Here is a 19,509-nt window from a genome sequence, read left to right on the forward strand (position 1 = left end):
TTGACACTTCGTGTCATTCACCTTCGTTTGCTTGTGTTTTGGGTCAAAATCTTTGACCCTTAACGAGTGCATTGTTTACAAACAATGGCGAACTTGGCCAATGAACCTAATCGTTTGAATAGCGATGCTGTCTTCGACAGTTTGGTTGCGGGAGTTCAATCCCATAATGACAGAAATCAATTCTTGTCATTGTTGTGCCTGAAGCTGCAAGAGAAGAAACAGTTCAAACTGTTCAGAGTGATTGTGTAGTGGGCGGAGCTTCGCCTGCTTTCCCGCCATCGATGTTGATGGACGCCCAGAAGACCCAGAATGCTCTGCGCCAAACAAATATGGCTGCGCCCATGAGCGAAGACGATGATGATGATCATGTGCAATGGAAAAAACTGTTTTTTCAAAACCAAAGTATACTTAATCATCTCATGCGACAAAGACCATTGGTTAATACCACTGAACAGCCTGTTTCTAAGAAACGCAAGGCATGTATTACCATTCTGACATAAAACAATAATTTCAGCAATAGTTGTGCAGCTAAAATATTTCACAATTAAAATAGAAAGGCAAGATTCAAAACAGTATTATTATAAATAAAATCAGATTAAAAACTCTGTTATTGAGAGATCTAACACTGCAAGATAACATGATGTAGTTTACATGGATAATTGTGTTTTCAGGTCGCAAATGAGCCTGATGAACTAACGTCGGACAATGACGATGAAGAAACTCTTGATGACCTGATATCCAAAGTGCAAAAGGATAAAGACGAGGACAAGGATGAAGAGGATTTCTTAGAATCATTAGAAGAGTTTATGGTAAAAGATGACAAAACAGAACCAGCTCTAAGTGCTGAGTTAGCAAAAGTTATTGTAACGGGAATCCCGGCAATAATAATTTGAAGAACTTTCTGGTTTTATAATTTCTTTTATATCAATAATTATATGGCTCTGAAATTAATATAAAATATACAATAACATTAGAATGGCAATAAAATATAATAGTAGATATACATAGGAGTCATTATTCAAATAGTGTCATAAATGAATATTTCACTCTATGGAACACAAACTTTCCAAAATTCCAAAATAATAAGATGCATGTGAAGACAAGGCAAAAACTTTTTGTGTGATATGTTACACTATATTAATAATAAATAAAAAGATATGCTCTTTACAACAACTCTGTATTTACACCAAAATACTCCTATGAAAATATTTACTTATATACTTTAATAGGATCTGAATACATTAACTCAGGTGAATTATCAGATTTATCCACATCTGATCTAGACATAAAATATTCTATCATAGTTTTACAAAGTATCAAATTCTTAGTTTCTTATGTATATCATAATTCATATTCTAATTAATTAAAATGTTAAAATATTTACTTACATATTTCTGTACTGTTTCTGTCAGTATCAGTATAAGATAATTCACCAGATCTAGTTTTCAAACTCTGAATCAAAAATCACTAGACAATGTAAAACAATTGTGTCAACCAAAATGTAGCTTTGTAATACTAATACTTTTAAAAGAAAGACTTTAGATTCTAATTCATTTAACTATCTTAAATTTATTTTAATTGATCATTTATTTAATTATTTAATAAAATATACATCTACTACATTATCAACACAAATTTCCAAGTAAGAATCTGAAACAAGGCAAAAAATTTGTGTGAAAAACACAAAGCCACACATGACGGTGATCAATGAAGAAAATGGCCATCGTTGAAAAACTAGTCAATAGATTTTTTGAAGTCCCAAACAATTTGTTGCTTTGAGCCCCGCTTGCAGCTTTTAGACAAATTGATTTCGGCAAGAAAATCTCACAGTCACAGATATGAAGGAATGCCTTGAACATGTTGAACTAGCACAAATCCAGTAAAATTGTTGCAATTAGCTTTTACAGATTTATCTCACAAAACAGAGTTATAAACCCCTGTGTAATGATTCGAACAAGGTCACAGAATTCCTCTTCGGAGACAACGTAGATGAGAAAATCAAGAAAATTGATACCTCTAAGAAAGTGAGCAAAAAACTCCAAGGATACAGTTTTCAAGGATCATCTGCAGGAAAAAATCAGGGAAGCCATCAGAAATCTTATGGATCTGGCTACAGATTTAGTGGAAAACCCCAGACACATGGCACCTACTCCCATTCCTACAAATATGACCAAAACAACAATGGGTCTTTTTTAGGGAAAGGCAGGGGCAGGAGACCACCTCAAACCCAACAGAAGAAGTAGACAATTCTACTCAACCAACAATCACAGACATAGCTCATCTTGACCATTCTGTAAGTACAGTTAATAGTGAGGAAAAATGCAACATTCTTGAAAAATTTCATAATACACCTGATAATTTCTATGGTGGAAAAATTTGTTCTTATTTTGAAAAATGGAAGGAGTTAACATCAGATAGGAAAATTCTTAATACTGTACTAGGATATCAACTTGACTTTATACAGTCTCCTTTGCAAGATAGGGTTCCTCATCAAATAAGGTTCTCTCCAGAAGAAATGATTGTCATTGATACAGAAATTCAAAAACTCCTTGACAAAAAAGTGATTGAAAAGACAGAAAGAATGGAAAATGACTTCATTTCAAACATTTTTACTAGGAAAAAACATGATGGAACTTTTAGATTAATTCTAAATTTACAAGATTTGAACAAGGATGTTGAATATCACCATTTCAAAATGGAAACAATAAAAAGTGCTTTGTGTTTAGTAAAGCAAGATTGTTGGTTGGCCTCGGTAGACTTAAAAGATGCCTACTATTCTGTACCAATATATTCAGCGGACAGAAAATTCTTAAAATTCATATGGAGAAATCAGTGTTTTCAATACACCTCTTTACCTAATGGATTATCTTCTGCCCCACGTGTGTTTACAAAACTTTTAAAACCAGTTTTTAGTACATTGAGAAAACAAGGATTTGAAAGTGTACCATATATATATAGATGACATTTTATTGTTAGGTGATAGTTTTGAACATTGTGCTCAAAATATAGGAAGTACATCAACATTACTTGACAATTTAGGATTTACTATTCATCCTACCAAATCTGTTGTTGAGCCTGTGCAAGAAATAGCATTTTTAGGATTTCTCATAAATTCCAAGAAAATGATCGTTTCTTTATTGCAAGACAAAGCAAAAGATATAAAGAATCTAGGGTCTAAATTAATTATCAAACATGGAATCCAGATAAGAGAGTTGGCACAGCTGATTGGGAAAATGGTTGCAGCTTCACCAGCTGTCCAACATGCACCTCTACGATACAGAAATCTTGAAATTTTCAAAGATAATATGTTACGACAAAATAGAGGAGATTTTGACAAAAAGATTCTTTTGACCGTTGAATCTATGAAGGACATTTCATGGTGGTGTGATAATATTTGCACAAGTTCAAAGGCCATCCTAATTCCTACTGTAGACATTATTTTAGAAACAGATAGTTCTCAAAAAGGATGGGGAGGTTGTGAAATCAAGTCTGGCAAGAAGACTGGTGGAAATTGGTCATATGAAGAAAAGCTTTATCACATTAACTATCTAGAACTTAAAGCGGTGTTTCTGAGCATTAAGACATTTTGTAGCACATCAGAAAACACACATATACAAGTTAGATTGGACAACATGGTGGCTATGCATTATATAAACAACATGGGGGGCAGAATTCCTGAACTCAATTTGTTAGCTAGGGATATCTGGTTTTGGTGTATAGCAAGAAACATTTGGATAAGCGCCTCTCATATTCCTGGCATTGAAAATGTAGAAGCAGACAGACTGTCACGCACAATTAATGATGATTTAGAGTGGAAACTGAACGAGACTGTTTTTGACAGTATATCTCAAATATTTGACTTAAAAAATGGAATTGACTTGTTTGCATCCAGATTAAATCATCAGCTTGATAGATATGTGTCTTTTCTCCCAGACCCCGAAGCTATTGGTGTTGATGCATTTTCTTTTCCTTGGAAAAATGACAAATTTTATATTTTTCCTCCTTTCAGTATGCTGGGGAAAGTATTGCAGAAAATTCAGCAGGACAAAACAAATGCAGTAGTAATAGCACCACTGTGGCCCACACAAGCGTGGTTTCCAGCACTTCTGAAAATGATTTATCTGCAACCTTACCTTCTGAACAACAAAAACATCCTTACAATGCCAACAGATCCGAACAGACAACACAGGATTCCAAAGCTGAAGATGAGATGTTTTCCATTGTCCGGAAACTTCTTCAGGACAGAGGAATATCGGAAGACCTTGCCGTGGTCATTTTCAACTCTTGGAGGAAATCTTCTCAAAGACAATACTGGAGTTATATCAAACGATGGTTGCAATTTTGTGATTCAGGGAAAATTGATTCATTTAATCCAACTGTAAATAATTTTCTTTGTTTTTTACAAACTTTGTTTGACCAAAAATTGTCATATAGTGCAATCAATACAGCAAGATCTGCTGTCTCATCATTACTTTCACTGTGTGGTAAAGAAAATTTTGGATCTCATACTCTAATTAAAAGATATTTGAAAGGTGTTTTTGTCAAACGACCAACATTACCAAAGTATAGCTGCACATGGGATGTGTCAATAGTTATGAATTATTTGAAAACATTTCCATTTTCAGAATTGTCTTTGAAACTTCTGTCATGTAAAACTCTTATGTTATTAGCTTTATTGACTGGTCAAAGAGGTCAAACATTACATTTGTTAACTGTTGATGATGTAGTTGTAGGAAATGATTATGTAGAAATTAGATATAGTTCTTTGTTAAAAACCTCCAAACCAGGAAAGCATGTAAATAATGTTAAGTTTCCAATGTATGTAGAAAAGGAATTGTGTATTGTGAGGACACTATGTGAGTATTTAGAAAGAACAAAATTTATAAGACAAGATAAGAAATTGTTTATCAGTACTATGAAACCTCATAAGGGTGTTAGCAGAGATACCATAAGTAGATGGATACGTGATACAATGGAAATGTCGGGGATAGACATATCTAAGTTTTGCCCACATTCAACACGGGCAGCTGCTACTAGTGCCGCTCATAAAGCAGGAGTACTAATAGACATTATCATGGAGAAAGCTGGCTGGTCGAATGCTAGTACTTTTCAAAGGTTTTATAACAAACCGATACAGACATCTGCACAGTTTAATGAAAGTATTTTAAAAAGTGTTACTTGATTAAATTTGATATGAAGAATGTAAATAAATGGAATGTTCTTTAGTTCTACTATTGTTTTAATTATGCATAGACAAATACATCAGCTCTGAAATCTCATATGATCCCTCAGTACTTTGATTTGATAGAATTCTTAAATTAAACGAATATAACTTGTTAGATGAAGTTTGATTGTAATTCTATCAAATCAAATAGTACTGAGGGATCAGATGCCCGCCACAATTTTAATGTATTATCATTAGTAAATAATAAACCCACCCTTGGGCATTTATTTCAGTAGATGTAATTGTCTATGGTATCTGAAGTCTGATTGGTTGAATGGAATCACGTGACCTAAGTCATCTCATCTGATCCCTCAGTACTATTTGATTTGATAGAATTACAATCAAACTTCATCTAACAAGTTATATTCGTTTAATTTAAGAATTACTTCATAACACTGACCACTTCAGCTAATGTGCTTAAATTCATTATAGAATCCAGTCAAATTAATACGGAAGCCCATAAGTGCAAACCTTTATACATAAAGGAAAAGCAATATACACTTTATTTATGAACCGAACATGGATCAGACATATAATATTCAATCTCTTAAGATGCAAAATAAACTAAATATATTAAGGTATGGTGCCCAGATGTATTAAAAAGCTCAATTGACTCGAGCGAGTCAACTCGCAGGCCCTTCAGGCCTTTGATTTAAGTTATGCAAAAGTATTTGTCTCATTCACTGAAGGCTAATACATTTTAAGAAATATGCTTAGAAATACTTTTAAAATTATTTTACTTCTTTTATATTCTTTTTGAAACGTAATTCCAACGATCCAATTTCGGTATATTTTATTACTGTCTTATCTATATGATACATTGTAAAATCTAGGATAAAATACATTTCAAAGAGGTACAGTGTAGATAGAATGAAAACCTCATTAAGTCATGATTACAGTACATGTATTATATATTTTTTCATGAAAGTGTATTTTGATTTAACTTTATTTTTTGGCAAAATAACATTTTTACCATACCATAAGCACTCCCAATCTAATATCTTAATACAAGATATCTCAATTCTCTTCCTTCCATATTCCTCTACAGGACCTTTGCTGACTAGTCAGTTTCTCTGTTGTGGCTTTTATTCTGTGAGATCATGACATATTATACATTTATTGCATGATAGTGAGGGAAATATGAAGACTTCGATGAAAATAGCGAATATGTTTTGAAAGAAAATCATATTGTTTATTATACCAAACAAGCAAAACATTTGAAATAAAATAAACTTTTTGAGTCACAGTTTTTAATGAAGTTTTTTGTTTAAACCAGGTGTGTGTGTCTACTTCTCTCGGAAGTTTTCGTTCAACAAACGAGAACTATATTGCGGGAAAATACACTAGGTGTTCCGAAGAGGTGGAATATGATGAAAAGCGTGCCGAAAATAAGTTTTACGGCACGTGATAACTTAGAACCAATCATATAACGCGTTGTTTAGAATATTTATAATGAGGTATAATAATATTTAATATTTCTCTTACTTGTCTTCAAAGTACTGAATACATTGTATTAGTTTTGGCTGTTCACCTGAAAGAAAATTTTGTTTTTATTTCAAAGTGTGCAAAATGGGATCAAATAAAATTTGATGCATCATTTATGATTTTTTTTTTTGTGTGTGTGTGTGAAAAGTCCTCTCTCTTGTCATACATGTAAGTAGCTGCAGAACTGTAGCTCAGAGCCTCTCTGCTTGAGAAAATTCGGACAGATAAAGCAGAGAGCTACAGATCCAAGCGTTGTAAAAACCTTCGATTTACGCCGACGATTTTTTGTCGCTCACTATGGCTACCTCTCAAGGCTAACAAACGGCTGTTTGTGGTTACGGACGTCGAAATGGAACTCTTTTAAACCGACATTACAAAACTATATACAGAACTGTTTCGGACCGTTAAAAGGTAAACAAAGTATCAAATATAACAGTTAAAGATATGAATTATTATAGAATACCATTCTAAAAGCAAGAGAAAGCTTGAACTACACGAAATAAATACCTAAAATAGCGACAAAAATCGTCGGCGTAAATCAAAGGTTTTTACAACGCTTTGATCCCTAGCTCTCTGCTTTATTTGTCCGAATTTTCTCAAGCAGAGAGCTACAGTTCTGCAGCTAACATGTAAGCTGTTAGTTGGCTCTTATCAACTGAATTCAGTAAAACACCCAAATATGAAACAGATTTATAAGAATGTTTTGTCTTTTACCGTATAATCCCTATTAACCGCCCCGGGCGCTTAGAAAATTGCAAAAAGGGGGCGGTTATTTTTGTATTCTCTTTATGATATTTAATGTCATATTTTAAGTTCAAAAAATCTTTTGAAAAAAAATAAATACAAGGAACCACTAAAATAATGTCTAACTTTACTGAAAGTAAAGATTATCCACCCAAATTATGCTAAATGTTTCATTTTCCACCGAGATATTGGGCAATAAACAAGTTTCATTTTCACTTTCTTAATTTTTTTTTATACCATTCTTTTTGATTTTAATCACGGTACAGGGGGCCCTTATTTCCTGACAATTGAAAAAGACTCAGGGGTGCTAATAGGGACAGGGGCGGTTATTAGGGATTATACAGTAATTCAAATTTATTGGGATATATATTAATCGAGGTATAAATGAAAGTAACTGTGCATTGTGAATTGATAATACATCAACGATACATGTATATCAAAATGTCGATTTGGACACCATGCATACACTGCAAGTGTTGAGGCCTCTATGAGTGAAAAATTCTCGAACTGGTATAAAACAACATGTTATCAATCAATCAATCAGTCAATCTGATTTACACCACTTTTAAAATATGCTGTTACAGTAATACGTACAGCAAGTTTGGATTATCCCTAACAGCAGTTTAATATACATGTATACAATGTTGGACTTCAGTGTAGGTCAGTATGTGGTTGTAAAGACTCATGACAATTGATATAAATTGTGATGAATATCCATTTTTTTAACAATAAAATGCTCTCTTTAAAATTCTTCCATTAATATTATAAACATTTTTTTTCAAAATGATTAACTAAGTTTCAATGAAATCTTTTTGAGTTTCTAATAAAAATATACTGTACGTGGCTAAACATAAAAATGTTTCAATTAAACATGACCGTCCATATGTGAAAAAAATACGTATAGACGTTCATATGATGGCGTATTCTGTTCTCTTATACATTTTTTGTTAATATAAAAAAGAATCGATGAAAATAGCGGTTTTGAAAATCATATTGTACATTTAACACATTGGTGTAATAAAATAAGGATTTTAAGCTTTCCGAACAACTTAAAAAAAATAATGCTAACATTTTTTTTAATGAAATATTATAATTTTAAATAAAGGATATATAATTGAAAAGGTCAAAGATATTTGAGGAAGGGCGGGGGTCCCTGTCCTCGAGCACCCGTGACAGTCACAATTCTGAAACCGAGCGCTTAGTGACATTGTATTTGATTTCTGATCGGGTTCGATTGCATTAAATCTACTTTCATTTTCACCTAAAACAGCTGGCTAATTTGAAGAAGGGTAAGTCACTAAGTGATATGAACGATGTCAGACAGTCAACGCCATATAAGTTTATAAGTTTGTTTGCTTTTACTCAAAAAGTACTCTCAGATAAAAACCGGACTCCTGCTTTAATTTTGTCTTTGAAAATAGATAGTTTGATAAAACGCACATGCAGGGACATGCGACACAGTACCCTCTATTTCGTATCTGTAAAGGTACAAAAATGTACCAATCAATAATTCTGACATGCTATCAATATACCGAGCAATGATAGGCCAACTGATAGTTGTCTGATTTATGATATCAATAAATTGTATAATGTTTATAAGAATTAAAAGAAGACACTCTGCATATATACCCACTCACGATTTTTACTCGTTGAAAAGATGGGGGATACCAAGGTTAGAGCTTTATGTGATGAATTCTGGGAATGGAGGATGCGTCAGAGCCCGGTGTTTGCCTCGTACTGTGGAGATCAGCGATATTCCCATTTGTTGGATGAGATCGACCCAGACGCCTTCCTTGGGTTTGAGGTATATTCATGAGTCTATAACCACACACACATGCATTGAAAGTTAATTAAAATATTTAATATATACAGATAATACATGTATATATACATAATATATGTAAATATATTTATTGAGGAAAATATATATGATTTCCTAAATTCATGTGTTTACATTATACAGGTTGGGCACACCCCACCAAATGATCATTTATCCCCCCTTTGGTGGACAATCTCTCATATCTGAGAGGAATTTTACTGTCTGTTTGGGAGAGAAAAATGGATGTGTTCAATTCCATAGAATGGCGTGGAAAGGCGCATAATTTTGAACCATGTGGAATAAAATATATTTATCGATGTTATGAGTGAAAAAAAAAATCGGAAATTCAACGTGTAATTTTTTGCGCAGAATCGTTGAAACATTTACCGTTTCTGGAATAACTGTCTTATTTTTCGATTTCCGAAGGCGTTTATGCATAAAATTATCACGCAAGCCAATCGATTGATCATCGTTATGAAATTGAAAAATCTGACAGTTATTCCTTGTATTTACATGCTTTGATTCCACCAATCCACGTGCTCCGAGCCCTGCTACTTTCTAACTGTTTGTCTCGCCCTGCACGTTTTTTTTTTTTAACCGCACCGAAACATTGAGTAATTTTTTGCGCAGAATCGTTAAAGCATTTGACAAAAAACATCATGTACGTAAGCAAGTGCAATGTTTCTCACACACACCTGTCAATCACGATTCAAAATAATTACTTTCTATATCCAAGCAACCGATCAAATAATGCAAACCGATAAAAACGATGATCTTTTATTTAACCTTGTCAAAAGTCGGATTTTACTACGGAGGCATATATATATATATATAAATATATATATATTTTTATATAGCGCTTTTTTCTTTTATAACCACACACAAAAAATAATAAAATATTATATTGAATATATATATATATTTATGTAATACATGTATAATACATAATATATGTAAATATATTTATTGAGGAAAATATATATGATTTCCTAAATTCATGTGTTTACATGTACATTATACAGGTTGGGCACACCCCACCAAATGATCATTTATCCCCCCTTTGGTGGACAATCTTTCATATCTGAGACGAATTTAACTGGCCGTTTGGGAGAGAAAAATGGATGTGTTCAATTCCATAGAATGGCGTGGGAAGGCGCATAATTTTGAACCATGTGGAATAAAATATATTTATCGATGTTATGATTGAAAAAAAAAAAATCGGAAATTCAACGTGTAATTTTTTGCGCAGAATCGTTGAAACATTTAAGGAATAACTGTCTTATTTTTCGATTTCCGAAGGCGTTTATGCATAAAATTATCACGCAAGCCAATCGATTGATCATCGTTATTAAATTGAAAAATCTGACAGTTATTCCTTGTATTTACATGCTTTGATTCCACCAATCCATGTGCTCCGAGCCCTGCTACTTTCTAGCTGTTTGTCTCGCCCTGCACGTGTTTTTTTTTTTTTTTTTTGAACCGCGCAAAAACATTTATGGGGAAATAAATTAATTTACAATTTGTAATTTTATCTCGGACAAAGACATTGGAAATGTAAATATTTGACAAAAAATGTCACGTACGTAAGCAAGTGCAATGTTTCTCCGTTTTTACAAGTTTAAAAAGAAAATTCCCTCCTTCTCCAACAATGCCGCACCTGTCAATCATGTCCTTTACTTTCTATATCCGAGCAACTGATCAGATAATGCAAACCGATAAAAACGATGATCTTTTATTTAACCTGGTCAAAAGTCAGATTTTATTAAGAAGGCATATTATTTTGTGTCAATTTTTAAGTAGGAAATCAAAAGAAAAGTAAGTTTTCGCCTTTATTTCTTTTTAATTTTTAAGCAATAGCTTTTTTCTTTTTTCAAAAAAAAAGTAAATGAAATTAGATTATGACATAATTTATTGTTGAAGATAAATTGCAAAAATCACTTTGTAAGTCTTTTATTGAAAAATATTTATCAAATATATTAAATTCATCACTAATATTACTCAACCACAAAAGGTCGCATGTTATATGCAACTTCATCCTAAACGAAAACCCCCCCCAACAAATATTACTTTCACGTTAAGAAAAATTTATCTTTATCGCAATAAGTGCCTATCAAACCAGTAAAGTATGAGAAGCTCTTTTTTTACGGGATTTTATGGTGATAAATATTGACGAAGATCAAAAGACGATTGCATGTTAACTCATCAAGAGTTAAACCACTGGATAAAATTGAATTTTATCCAACTTACTTATTTCTCCTGTCCGTGTCCCGGGGGACGCATGAGGCCGTTCAACAAAGATCCCACTAACAGCGGTCACTGCGACAACCTGCCCCTCCTTCCAATTTTTCCATCCCAGTTCTTCTCTTTCTTTCTCAACAGAGCGTCGCCAGGTGTTCTTTGGCCGTCCTCTTCGTCTCTTTCCATCAGGGGCCCATTTGAGAGCTGCCCTAACATGTGAGTTCTCTTCCTTTCGGAGGATGTGGCCTATCCATCTCCATCTCTTTCTTTTGATGGTCCTTGATGGAGGTATGGATCTTGTTCTTTCATACAATTGTTGTATCTTTTCAAGCCATTGTTTTTTTAGGATCATCCTAAGGCATTTTCGATGGAACATTTCAAGCTTTTCGTCGTCTTTTTCTGTTGTTCTCCATAGTTCAGCACAATACAGCAACAAATATAAAACATTTGTGCTGAAGATCTTAAGTTTGGTCTTTGTGCTGTATTGTGCTGGCTTCCAGACTTTGGCAAGTGATGCAAAGGCGGCCCTTGCTAAGCTTAGCCTTCTCCCAATACCTGCCTCAGTTACTTTGGTCTTGTCCATTATGGCACCCAGGTAGAGAAATGTTTCGACCTCTTCTATTTCTTTATCATTTAATTGATGGCATCCTTTTGCTTCATATTTATTCTCATGCTTTTCGTTTTGTCAACAATAATTTTTAGGCCAGGGTCCGCCGTTATAAAACATACTTAAGTCTGGGAATGCTTTCAAGTCTGAGAATTTTCTCAAATCCAAAATTCTCAGACTCATGATAAAGTTGAGAAAAATAAAAATTCCTTAAACTCTGTTTTATTCTTAAATTCTCAGCTGAGTAATTCTCAAGACTTGAGTTGAGAATTTTTTGAGAATTCTCAAAGTTTTATGACGGCGGACCCTGTATATTCCGCAACATCATGTACTCTCCTGGTCTTTTCCTGCATGTTGATGTTTTTGCTGGAAATAAGTGCAAGGTCGTCTGCACAATCCAGGTCTTCTAATGTTGTCATAAACTTCCAACGTATGTCTCTCTCCTTATTGTTGGTATTTCTCATTATCTTGGATGGTGCATCCTTCGGGTAATTCTGTTGTTTCTGTTGGAAGATTAAGGACCTCTTCCAAATGCTCTGTCCATCTCTCAAATATTTTTCCATCCTTCATGATTAGCTCACCATTCTAGGACCTATGCCACTTGATATGTTTTTTTCCAACAAAGTTGCTTGGTCAGTTAGTAAACTTCGCTCAGACGGTTTATATTTGCTGCATTCTCTACTTGGTTAGCAATATCTTCTAGATTTTTCCTTTTTTCAGCTCTAGCTCTTCTTTCACTTCTTTGTCTTTGGTCTTATATTCATCTCTCTTAAATTCCTTTATTCTCTCCAAATTTGATCCTCCTGTTTCTTCCTTAAGTTTTCTTCTTTCACCTATGGCTCTGTATGTTTCTGCAGTAAGCCAGTCTTTGTGTTTCCTTTTCCTCCAGCCAAGGATCCTTTCTGCTGTTTCATGATATACTTCTTTCACAAGAGTCCATTTTTTAGTGATTGTGTTTTTGTCGTCAGCTAATTGCTAAAACTTATTTCTTAATTTGTTTGAATCATTTGCTTTTTCTAGGATCTTTCAGATTGCAGACATCATACATCTTTCTGCTGGTTTCCTTTGGCTTTAAGTTTCTGCAGAGCTTCATCTTTGCTTTAGCCAATACTAGATTGTGATCTGAGTTGGCATCTGCACCGTGCATAACAATTACATCACATAAAGACCTCCTGTATCTGCCTTTCACCATTTCATGGTCAATTTGGTTCCCATCTCTTCCATTAGGTGACTCCCATGTAAACTTGTGTATGTCAAGGTGCTTAAAGAGGGTTACGCAGATGATCAAGTTATTAAGAGGAACATTTCGGTAATTAACCTCATGTCGTTTTCATTTATAGTCCCAATGCCATCTTGTCCAATGACTCTTTCCCATCCTTCATTTGACGTTCCGACTTTTGCGTTTGCATCACCCATTACCATCATTATGTCATGCTTTGGCGCTTTTGCAATCTCTCTTTGGAGCTGTTCATATAAGGTGTCCTTATCTGCTTCGTCTGCTTCGTATGTTGGAATGTATAATTGTATTATTGTTAGCTTAACAAAGCGGGAGAAAAAACGTGCGCTGATGATTCTTTCATTAACAGGATTCCATTCCACCAAGCTTTGTCGGCTTTTTCTGCTAAGCATAAATCCTACTCCTCTATGATGTTCTTCAGCTCCGTAGTACAAGATGGTCTCTTCAGGGGTTGTCTTTTTTCATTAAAGCCTGTCCATCTTACTTCGTTCAGTCCAACTTATATCTGTTAAACTCTCTTACGATGTTAACTGATTTTTTTTTTCAATTTGGAACATTGTTCTTACGTTCCAACATCTGATCTTGGTGATGTTTTTAGTTGTTAATATGGATGGCATCTGCGTTCCTTTCAGACCGTTAGAGTCCTCTCGGCTTTTCGTCATTGCCGTTATTCTCTCGAATTCCTAATGAAGGTAATCCTCATCTGGAATCTTGCATGTCGCGCTTGCCCTTCCTTTAGTGGTACTAATTGTTGTAACGATTTCGTAATCAATTTTTTTATGGAAGGAGGTGATTAGCCTCATGCAAAACCAACCTCCAAGTTTATGTGGGAGTGGGGGGGGGGGGCATAGTAGTTACTAACGGCCTCTCACTAAATCTGGATTGTAATCAGTTTTTCTTATCCTAAATGAGTTGCCGACCGTTGCCGACCTAGGCTTTCAAGCCCAATCTTCCCGTGCGCCCTTGTGAATTTAACCTTGGGCCGAAAGGTGCCCAGTATCCGTCTGCTTCCGCGTGGAGGCATTTAAAAGGCCCTAGTTGTGGAGAGGCTATGTTTTGGCAGGGGAAGACTTACAAATTGCTTCCCTTTCCGCATTACTACTAGCCGGCGATGAGGGCCGAAAACTAGACGTGACAAGCACACAGACACCAACACCAGCACACTAGTCCAACAACATTTAGCAGACATATTACTTTCAAGTTTAGAAAAATTGAACTTTATAGCAGTTAGTGCCCACCATATCCATAAAGTATAAGGAACTCGTGTTTTACGGGATTTTATGGTGATAAATATTGACGAAGATCGAAAGAGCGATTGCAAGTTAACTCATCAAGAGTTAAACCATTCGATAAAATTGAATTTTATCCAACAGGTCAGACCTATCTTTTCTTTGATCGATTGATCAAGAAGTTCGGCTGTTACAGAAAACTATGGGTATCGTTTTTTCACTAAATTACGGAGAAATTTCAAACTGGAAAGTCGACTGAACTATGTTAATTGTGCGATGAATATGTTCACTAAATTTCTCCAATGCCTTTGCAAATGCGCTTTTGCTTTATTTTAATAAAAATTTAAATAAAATAAAAAGTCCACCATTTGGTCCGTAAAATACCGATATGGGCGATTGTCCACCAAACAAAAATGTCCATTCGGTGGGATGTGCTCAACCTGTTACATAACCTCAAATGTCCATGCATCCAAAGCCCCGGTAATGCAACACACAAGAAAATATATGGTAATAATAGGTAATAAAGTCCTTTATTATGATTGAAGACCTTCATGAAGAGTAAATCATAAACATGTATAGTATATGAAAATTACATGCCTACAATAAATAAGGCTGATCTTTGGTATTTAAAAACCAACATTCTAGTACATAAGAAATACGAGGGTTGTCCTAAAATGTCATAGACAATGTCTATAACTTTTTAAACATGCAAAAAATACTAACCAAATTTTGCATAGACATCATACAACTAATGTTTTTTAAAATTGTAGATTTTTAAATATACATTTTTCATATTAATAATATTAGGGACAATGGCGTTTTTTAAATGATGGCCGAAAAGGTCTGTCGGCGCACGGAAAAAAATTGGAATAATTTACGCGTATAACTATTTCATTTGCTTTTATTGCTTTACTACTCAAAAATGTAAAACATTGAACTAAAAATTAAATCAAGGAAATCAGAATCAAAATTTTAATAATATGTCAAAATTTCTACAAATAGCATTGTAATACAGACGATTGGTGTCATGATTTTCAAAGTGTTGTTGGAATTGTGTTTGATGAAAATGACGTCGTCAAATGCGTAACATGTAACAAGAGGAACTAAACTGTTTACGACTTTTTGGGACAACCCTCATAAAGTGTCTATTTTTTAAAAAAGCATGATGGTTATAGAACACTATGAATCATATATCCTTGGAATTGCAATAGTTAAACTCTTTTTCAACTATTATATATGTACAAAGTTAGATCTTGAAAACTATACTTTTACATGAATTAATTAGTTAATTTTAAAGGCTAAAGACTACTTAATGTGCTTAAGTTCTGAATCCATATATATTTTCTCTTTATTTGTAGAAAGATGTTTCCAAGCTTATAAAAAAAGCAGATAATATCCAGGTAAAGGATTTATCAAAACCTGCCAGAGATGAACTCTTACTTGTGAAAGACCAGCTGCAGACTTTTTTGGCTGGAATGAAGCACAAGGGGTAAAGTCAAATAAACAGCAGTACATGGAATAGTTACCTCAAGTCTGACAGCAGTTCTTAAATTATTTCAAAAAGGGATCCAATATTGATGTTTTTTAAAGATATAATTATATACACGTACTAGTATATTATGAATAAAGTCCAAATATTATTTGAATACAAAGGTGGTGGAAAACATGAATATTGATGAAGCCCAATAGAAAATGAATATTAAGTATATAGTGGAGTTCTTTCAGTTGGTATTTTCCAATCAACTTTATGGATGGCTTGCATGCAGATATACCTAAAGTTATGTGTGTGTCCAACCAAGACAGAGGAAGACGTCAGAAATCTCAATAAAAGAATAGAGGGTTACGGACAGAAAGTGAGTGAATGATGAACATTGTACTATGTATATCATTGCCATTGAAAATAAAGAGGAACACTGTTATCAAAATTTTTCAAGAAACTTTTTTTTACAAAATGACAAAATGGACCTAATTAATGCTTGGCCTTTAAGGTATCAGTCTTTCACTTAAAGGTACTTGGACACAGATTTGAAGTTAATATTTTCTCATTTTTTTCTGTATAATACAGTAAAACACGGTTATAGCGAAGCCCTGGGGACCTGTGAATTAAATTCGCTATATCCGTAATTCGTTATATCCGTATAACGAATTCGTATAACCATATATAGCGAATTCGCAATATGCATGTTTTCCTTCAAGTGTTACTATTAAATATGTTAGGGAAGCAAATATTACAAAACATATCTTCGATAACTAAGGTTTTATTATGAATTGAATTTTATATACAAATGCTGAGAGAAAATAAAGTCAGTTCAATTATTCAAAATTTGAAATCTTTGAAACGTTATAAAAGATGTAAAATTATTATAAACCTCAACAGGACTCAAAATCAGTTCGCTATATCCGTAAATTCGTTATATCAGAGTTCGTTATAACCGTAAAATTTTACAAAGATTTGTTAAGAATTTTGCCGGGGACCCAGATAAACTACGTTATATCCGTGAATTCGCTATATCCGTGTTCGTACTAAACGTGTTTTACTGTATCACGAATTATATATTTTAATAGCATTTCACACAAAAATTAATTAAAAATCTTATTTCATTTAAAAGTTATTAAAACTTTAAATTTTGACACATCCTTGCACTTTCACAAATTTTAACTTTATTCTTAAACCTTAGGAAAAGTGGCAATTTTGATGTGTTTTAATGAGAAATATTAAAACTTTTTATCAAGAAAAATAATTTTATTCAGAGTAGAAATGTCAGAAAGCAAAACACCTTCACAAGTATCGTCATTCGGAACTAAGAGATGCGAACAGAGTTTAGCAAATCGAGCACACTCGTGTTATGTACACAGTTTTTGTAAATAGGGCTCGAGTTCTGTTATTGTTTATATTCAGAATTCACCGGGTGCGTTCAATCGTCACAGTCTGCTTACCACAACTGCACGGACTGACAATATATTGTGTGTTTGTTTTGCTTTCGAACGTGTCTACTCTGAATTTTCTGGATTATAGTATTAATATTTTTCATTTATACAAAACGAGATTGCCACTTTTCCTAAGGATTAACAATAAAATTTAATTTGTGAGAGTGCAAGGATATGTCAATCAAACCCGCCGAAAAATTTGAAATTTCAATATCTTTTAAAAGAAATAAGATTTTTAATTAATTTTTGTGTGAAATGCTATAAAAATATATAAGTCGTAATATTATAGAGAAAATAATAACTTCAAATCTGTGTCCAAGTACCTTTAAACATGTATGATCGATATGAACTAAACTTTGTGTTATGACTTTGCAGAGGTATATTTCTTTAAGCCTTTTGTAGTTGTATCATTCACCTATTATGGGGAAAATGTTTTTTTCTCTTAGGCAAGGTCTTGTGTACAGATATTAAAGGAGGGAGTGAAAAATGGATATGTTTTCCATCTTCTCTCAATAGTAAGCTATATAAATTCCTCAATCTCAATCTTTCAATGTGCTATGAGGTTATAAATAAGCACTGATTGGTCAACCTACAATGTTCCAGTTAAGTTAATATTCATATAGAGAATATTCATATATCAGGTTAAAAATGATTTCAAGCTATCAAAAGGTACTTTTAGTTGCAGTTGAGTGGGATATACCAGTATTTAAGATCGACAAAAGAACAAACAAATATGATAACAAAGTTGAATAAACCATTTATTTCATTTTGATTTACTCAGTGGTTAATTACATGTATTTTATGTTATTAAATTTAGGAAGGTGTGCCAGATCAGATTTATAATATGATCAATGTTGAGCTTAGCCCAGAAAGCGATGTTTTTCTTTCTCCATACAAAGAGTTCCCCGAAGGATCCATAGAAACTTCTATAAAGTAAGAAAAATATATGTTTTTAGAAAACCTCATTGTTTTAAGGGGTCCCGACCCTCTGCTATAAATTTCACTTTAGAAAATTTTTAATTTGTAAGATTGATTTTCATAAACAACAATATCATTAGAGCCACATGGAAAATAGTTTGAAGTATGAAGCGCTGCTTATTTTGTCAGAAATGATTTTTATGTCAGATCATGATTTGAAGAAATTGAACGCACAGAACAGAAAGAGTAACGATTTGTTATCACAACATTAAATTTAAAATATGAGGTGCATATGAAAATAATGCTTATAATAATACCTATAAAAATTATGTGAGAAAACATCATGAAGCGATGCTTCTTAAGTCAGAAAATCACAATGCTGTATGTGATTCTAAGAAAAAAATTTATCTGTGAGGAGGGGTTATCTTTCTTCTAAATATTTCTTCATGTGAAAAAACGTCATACTAATAAAAATACAGCATTAAGTACTTGAAACATTAAACCATTTATAAAATGATCCTTAAAAAGATACAACTTATTCAATTTATAAGACTTTCGAAATGTTTTATTGTTAAATATAATAAGACAATTACAAAGAAATATTGGCAAAAGAAATAGAAAGTTATGTTTCCATCACATGTTAGATTTCATCGAATTGACTCCTCAGAGGTCTCAATTAGGAAACTCTGATTAAGAAAACTGTGAGTAGTATTCATATTTTGTACTTTGAAAGTTATCTGCCTTATCAGATGGTCGGTACCCCTTAAAATTCATATGACTGAGAATAATCCTGAAGATTGCAAAATTGATTTGAATTATAACCTATACCAGCTTCCTAAACTACTGCATAAAAATTCTTTCAAAGATACTTTGCATGTCCCAGTAAATGTTCAGACAAACCTCTTTCTTTAATCCTCACGAAATATTAACGGAATGAGAAGTATTGTACAACAATATATTTTAGAAGTGGTCTTCAACAATAAACAGATACTAGTATAAATACTTAAAAAGTTAAAACATGAAGAAATTTTCAGAAAATTTTAAAATGCAAAAGTTTTGTCACAGTCAATATCATCAAAA

General features: G+C 33.2%; 1 protein-coding gene and 1 long non-coding RNA gene across 3 annotated transcripts; both read left to right on the forward strand.

Annotated features, from left to right (window-relative positions):
- The first annotated feature begins 3,122 nt into the window (after positions 1-3,122).
- On the forward strand, positions 3,123-4,382 carry LOC134243237 (uncharacterized). Its single transcript, XM_062725467.1, has one exon. The coding sequence runs from the start codon at positions 3,123-3,125 to the stop codon at positions 4,380-4,382; it is 1,260 nt and encodes a 419-aa protein (XP_062581451.1).
- Positions 4,383-8,604: 4,222 nt separating this feature from the next.
- On the forward strand, positions 8,605-18,459 carry LOC134243259 (uncharacterized). Of its 2 annotated transcripts, XR_009987000.1 has the most exons (6): positions 8,605-8,742; positions 9,111-9,257; positions 15,942-16,072; positions 16,309-16,436; positions 17,958-18,026; positions 18,329-18,459. It is a non-coding gene; the product is annotated as an uncharacterized LOC134243259 (long non-coding RNA). The 2 variants fall into 2 exon arrangements; XR_009986999.1 differs by lacking the exon at positions 8,605-8,742 and having other exon boundaries at positions 8,952-9,257.
- The last annotated feature ends 1,050 nt before the right edge of the window (positions 18,460-19,509 follow it).

The sequence above is a fragment of the Saccostrea cucullata genome, unplaced genomic scaffold (assembly GCF_032062105.1).
Source record: "Saccostrea cucullata isolate Sc308-1 unplaced genomic scaffold, CSIRO_AGI_Scuc_v1 ctg251, whole genome shotgun sequence".
In the NCBI taxonomy this organism is placed as follows: Eukaryota; Metazoa; Mollusca; class Bivalvia; order Ostreida; family Ostreidae; genus Saccostrea; species Saccostrea cuccullata.